Raw genomic sequence first — 6,566 nt, 5'->3', positions numbered from 1 at the left:
ACTATTCTTGATTTTATGAAACTAGAACTTGTAGAATTTATGAAGAACACTTAGAACTTGAAGATAGAACTTGAGAGATCACTTAGATGAATAAAATTGAAGAATGAAAGTGTTTGTAGGTGTTTTTGGTCGTTGGTATATGGATTAGATATAAAGGATGTGTAATTTTGTTTACATGTAAATAAGTTATGAATGATTACTAATAGTTTTGTAATTTTATGAGATATTTCATGCTATTTGCCAAATGATGGTTCCCACATGTATTAGGTGACTCACATGGGCTACTAAGAGCTGATCATTGGAGTGTATATACCAATAGTACATACATCTAAAAGCTGTGTATTGTACGAGTACGAATACGGGTGCATACGAGTAGAATTGTTGATGAAACTGAACGAGGATGTAATTGTAAGCATTTTTATTAAGTAGAAGTATTTTGATAAGTGTCTTGAAGTCTTCCAAAAGTGCATGAATACATATTAAAACACTACATGTATATAAATTTTAACTGAGTCGTTAAGTCATCGTTAGTCGTTACATGAAAATGTTGTTTTGAAACCTTTAGGTTAACGATCTTGTTAAATGTTGTTAACCCATTGTTTATTATATCTAAAGAGATGTTAAATTATTACATTATCATGATATTATGATATATTAATATATCTTAGTATGATATATATCCAGTTAAATGTTGTTACAACGATAATCGTTACATATATGCCTCGTTTCGAAATTCTTAAGTTAGTAGTCTTGTTTTACATATGTAGTTCATTATTAACACACTTAATGATATACTTAATTATCATTTTATCATGTTAAACATAGTGTATCAATATCTTAATATGATTCATATGTATTTAGTAAGACGTTGTTATAACGATAATCGTTATATATATCGTTTAGAGTTTCTTAATTCAATAAACTCATTTTTATGTATATCACTCATTGTTAATATACTTAGTGAGATACTTACTTATCATAATCTCATGTTAACCATATATATATCCATATATATATCATCATGTAGTTTTTACAAATTTTTAACGTTCGTGAATCGCCGGTCAACTTGGGTGGTCAATTGTCTATATGAAGCACATTTCAAATAATCAAGTCTTAACAAGTTTGATTGCTTAACATGTTGAAAACATTTAATCATGTAAATATACCAATTTCATTTAATTAATATAAACATGGAAAAGTTCGGGTCACTACATCACACATATATAGTACACGCATTTTATAGTGTACTATATTTTTTTATTTATCTGAGTTATTAACAAGCACAAAATTTGATGTGAATGGACAAAGATACCCTCACGTACGCTGTAGATAAGGTGACTTAACAACATCTTACTAACGAAGACTTAATGATTGGACTATCCACGAATAAATGCAAAGTAATGAACTATCCATATTAAAAAAATGAACTACTACGAAATTTTTGATGGACCACAAAAACTATCCATGTAATTTTGTTCAAATAAGGGTGCGTTTGATAAAACTGAATGATTTAGTGCTGAATGGTTCATAATCTCAATTATTTCAAAAGTTCTGATTGAAGTTGCTTATGAATGATAATAACCTGTTAATCATTATTTTAAACGAGTATTGTGAATCGTGTAAAATTACTTTATTAACCTTTGATAAAATTACAAATAGTTGTTTAATGAGTGTATTTGATACTCTAAAATTTAAAGAGAATATTACATAAAATTTAGGTGTTTAATGGTTAAGAGATAATTTCAGCTCTGAAATATTCAATTGCTGAACCATTCAGTACCATTTAGAAACAAACAAATGTTGAACTATTCATCATGGGTTAATTTTGTTGGCGTAAATTTAAACTTGACAAAATTACTAAAATCGCCCTTGTGTTTATGTACTTTTGCCCAAATCATCCCCGTGTTCATAAAACTGCATAATACATCCTTAAATGTCGAAATAAGTCCCAAATCAGTCCATGCTTTAGAAGTTTTTGACTAGATACATGTGTTTGTAAAATATATTTACCAAACTCATACATCTTTAAAAATATATCCATAACTCAAGTACATCATCTTATCTCTAACTTATTAAAAACAAGAGATTGTCATATTCAACATACAGTCGAACAACTAATCACTTCATTGACACAATTTAGTAATTTAGTACAGAGTAATTTTTAACAAAAGAAAATGAATAATATAATGAGGATTAAGTTTAGATTTACTAAACAAGAAATACTGTACATACGATCAATGATCAATAAAATCAATGATTAACATAAAAAAAAAAAAAAAAAAAAAACTTGCATGCAGATCAAATTCAACACTGAATCACACTGAAAATTATGAATTGCAAAAAATAATAAATTTAATTGTAGCAAACCTAAATTGGTAACCGAAGAAGCAAAATTAGGAAAAAGTGAAGGGTTTGGAAAATGCACATTTCTTCACATTTATAATAAAAGCATATTCTTTCGGTGATTCAATGTGCCAAGGAAACAACAGGGATGGTTCGAGAAGAATATTGTTGGATTTTTTTAATAAGAATTTCCTTTTTTTTGTATTTAATATAAATTAGAGATAAGTGGATGTACTTGAGTTATGTATATATATTTTTAAGATGCATTAGTTTGATAAATATATTTTACACACATGTATCTAGTCAAAAACTCCGGACTGATTTGGGATTTATTTTGGTATTTAAGGATTTGAACACGGAGATGATTTACATATTAACTAATAAACAAAAGTTATGAATAGTAATCAGGGGTATTTTCGGCTTTTCACTTTTTTTTTTTTTAAATTTTAACTAAATTTCAATTTTGCCAACAAAGCCCCCAACATTTTTTTGGAAAATTCAAATCGACACCCCCAAACAGGGGGTAAAGTGCCAAATAACCATTTTCATAAAAAATCTTAAATAAACTCCACCCAAATATTTAACGGGTCATATCTTCTCGCTCGCAACGAGTTAAATTTTTCCGACACCATCGTTAAACTCGAAATAATTTTAGGAACACGGTGTCACTAGCTATACGCAAAACGGACGCTTTTTAAAAAACGCTAAATATTTGGGGTACTTTTCATACACGTTGATTTTGCGTTAAATTTTTAAAAGTCGACAATTCCATAGCGAAACGCGGAGATGCACATATATTGTTAATTTAAAATAACATTTAAATCTCTCACGGGTTATACCTTTTAGTTCGACTCGAGTTGCGCTTCAACGACATCATCGTTAGCCACAAAATAATTTTACTAAACGCAATAAAATACATTGAAAATCGAACCCCCGGCGCGAAGCGAGGGTTCGATAACTAGTTTGAATAAAAGTACATAAACACAGAGATGATTTGAACAAAATTAGTTTATAAAAAAAATTAAAAAATGTAGGGCTCAACCGGGTTCGAACCGGTGACTGATTTGGGACTTATTTTGGCATTTAAGGATTTGAACACGGAGATGATTTGAACAAAAGTACATAAACACACACAGAGATGATTTGAACAAAATTAGTTTATAAAAAAAATTAAAAAATGAAGGGCCCAACCGGTGACTGATTTGGGACTTATTTTGGCATTTAAGAATTTGAACACGGAGAGGATTTGAATAAAAGTACATAAACACACACAGAGATGATTTGAACAAAATTAGTTTATAAAAAAATTAAAAAATGAAGGGCCCAACCGGGTTCGAACCGGTGACCTATTGATCTGCAGTCAATTGCTCTACCACTGAGCTATGGACCCATTTGTGTTTTCATTACAAAATACAGATTAATTATTCGGTATTTTCATTCATACAGAATTTTTAAGTTGAACTGGAATCTAAATTCAAATTTCAAAACCCTAACCCCTCTTTTTCTCACACACCTGCCAGGCTGCCACCTGAACTCAGTTATCAACTAAATTGATTTCATGTTTTAGAAATTGGAGATGGCAGAGCATCAGCAACATCGTTCCGACGAAGAAATGGGAGATGAGACCTCCGATGAAAACAATGAAATTGAAAAATTAGAACAAGATGTGAAACTTATGGCTCAAAAAATAGCTGATTTCAGAGACACTTTGCCAAATCAACTTCAGAGCAATCTCGCATCAATCCTTTCTGCTCAGAGACCTGTTATTCTCGATCATTCTGACACTGATCCTGGACCTTCTTCCACTACTCCTAATCCAGGTACTCTTATATACATATCTTAACTGATATTTAGGTCTGTAAGTGCTCCTGTAGTTTGTGCAGTGTTTTTGGTAGTATATGTAGACCAGTGTTAACTTATTGTTTAGTTACGTTTAGGGTTTGTTTAATAGTTTATTAAGATGATTTTGTCTTTGTCATGCTAGTATTGTTATGCATACACAGTAAGTTATATTAATTGTGGAACAGTTAGGTTTGCAGTTGGGATTGAATCGAGTTGTGGTATATTGTGAGATAAAGTAAGTAATACGGAGTACTAATCTTTATGTGAATGTGACTAAACTATTTGGTCACGTGTTTCTTTATTTGGTTATACTATTAATGAATTTGATTCAATGGCGGATGGTTGGGCAATAATGGAATGCTTGGTCGAACAAGAAAACATAATTTTCTAGTTAATTTCGCTAATTTGAGGGTTTTAATTTTTCTGCATGATTTGCATTTTTCTATTTGAAAGAATGATATGCATCTCAATCTTCATTAGAGATTCTAACTTTCAGGAAAATAATATGCAGAGTTTATTTTTACCTGAATAAAAGCAACCTCTCTTGCCAGGAAGGATTTAATGTAACTTTTTATATTTATATCCCCTTTCAGTAATGTTCTAAAGCATTAATAAGCATTGATTTTGATTCCCAACGTTTCTTTTTGGTTAGCTCTTGTTGTTTATGGTTTGACTTTGACTTCATGTTATTAGAAAGAGCCCGATGTCCTTTTACCTGCAACCTACTGCTACCCATAAACAACCTCCTCCCCTCTCCATTTCAATAAGATTTAGCTGATAAGGTATTTCCCTGTTCAGGGTACTTGTAGAGGGGTGAGTATTTTGTACTTAGATGTACGCGGCCAAACATGGTTATTACGTGACCGTTTCTGAGCCTTTTCCGGCACCCCCAAGATATGATGCTAGTGAAGTTTGAAACTGAGATCTCCATTTGAATAAGATCTTTCTATTATATGAATAGCGTGATGTGATTTTGACATGTCCTTTTTGTTAAACATACATTTTGTGACTGAAAATTGGCATTGGTCCTGTAACATTAAGACAAGGTCAGATGAACGAAAGAATATACCATGTAAGTAGTTAGTTATGGTGTGGTTTGTCATGCTAATAAATTAAAGTACATGAACTGAAGTGTTAGTCTGGAAGTTTGTTAGATGTAGAAAAATAAAGTAACTTAATCATTAGGAGTAAAACCAGCCGGTCAAAATGCAAGCATTGTTTTATAAGAAATCAATGAATGCGATAACCACACAATACATATCAAATTTTAAAGTTGTGCATTTGACCGTAACAGTAAAAGCACATTGTTTTTTATGGCAACTGAAGGAGTAATCTTAAATGCTTCCATTGATTTTAGGAATGAATTTTATAGACATTTCATTTTTGTTTTAAGGATATGTAGATGTATATATAACGAAACATATATGTACAAGATAATGAGTTTTGAGCCTTCTTTAAGGCTTACTGGATACAGGGAACATCTTTGTGTATATGTGTATATATAAGTGATATAACATCTTGTAATCAACATCGAGGTGAAGCTTATACACAAATGACATAGCAAAGAAGATAAAACTGCTGACATAATATGTTCACTTTACCTATTTTGTAGCTTGATTTTGTTTCTTAATGGTTATGTATTCAATCATCTTGATTACACAATGTAGCTTATAATTTACAACGATCAACTTTTTGTCCAATTTCTAGGTTCAGAGAGTGGGGTAGTGATAGAAGATGATCACGTACACAATGAAAAAATACAGACAATAAAACAGAAGATTTCGAGCAATGCTTCTGCAATGTCATCACTTTTGAAGAGAATGAAAGATTGCATGTCAAGAATCGATAACCTCGAGTCCTTCAACAAAGGAATCCATCCTGCTTTCAAAAGAAGAAAGATTGCCTCAGAAAATAGTGTTATGTGAGGTACATTACATTTGTTAAGTTAGTTGTTTGTTTTATATTTTCAGCTGTTTAGGTAATCTGTTTGGGTCAGAGTTCGAGTTTGCAGAGCCATGAAATGTTGGTAACGAGCGGTTTAGAATGATGTGTGGGTTGTATGTATCAACAAACCGAGTGATTATGATCTTGTGTTTACTTACACTTAAGCAAAAGTAATGAATTGTAAGTTCATTACACAAAAATCGTATTTCTTTTTTCTAAGAGATGTTGTGGGCTTGTTGACTTGAACAACTAATCCATGTCTTACCAAAACTTGTATATGAAAATTAATCCGTTTGATGCCAAGAGGCAATGTACACCTCCATTGGGACATAATGAAAATATACGCTTCAACTTCGATTCTGCTATCTTGATAAGAAGTAGCGATAAAAAACGTGTTGACAAAATGGAAATATACTCTCATAATCGAATCTTAATAC

At 31.2% G+C, this 6,566-nt stretch overlaps 1 protein-coding gene and 1 non-coding gene across 2 annotated transcripts; one reads left to right on the top strand and one right to left on the bottom strand.

Annotated features, from left to right (window-relative positions):
• Positions 1-3,661: 3,661 nt before the first annotated feature.
• On the bottom strand, positions 3,662-3,733 carry TRNAC-GCA (transfer RNA cysteine (anticodon GCA)). The gene has a single exon. It is a non-coding gene; the product is annotated as a tRNA-Cys (tRNA).
• Positions 3,734-3,844: 111 nt separating this feature from the next.
• LOC139856104 (uncharacterized) lies at positions 3,845-6,348 on the top strand. Its single transcript, XM_071845338.1, has 2 exons — positions 3,845-4,163; positions 5,893-6,348. Exons 1-2 carry the CDS (start codon positions 3,920-3,922, stop codon positions 6,108-6,110), a joined length of 462 nt encoding a protein of 153 aa, XP_071701439.1. The 5' UTR covers positions 3,845-3,919; the 3' UTR covers positions 6,111-6,348.
• Positions 6,349-6,566: the final 218 nt, after the last annotated feature.

Source organism: Rutidosis leptorrhynchoides, chromosome 6, assembly GCF_046630445.1.
Source record: "Rutidosis leptorrhynchoides isolate AG116_Rl617_1_P2 chromosome 6, CSIRO_AGI_Rlap_v1, whole genome shotgun sequence".
Lineage (NCBI taxonomy): Eukaryota > Viridiplantae > Streptophyta > Magnoliopsida > Asterales > Asteraceae > Rutidosis > Rutidosis leptorrhynchoides.
Note: the sequence above shows the minus strand (reverse complement) of the source record. Positions and strands in the feature narration are given on the sequence as shown.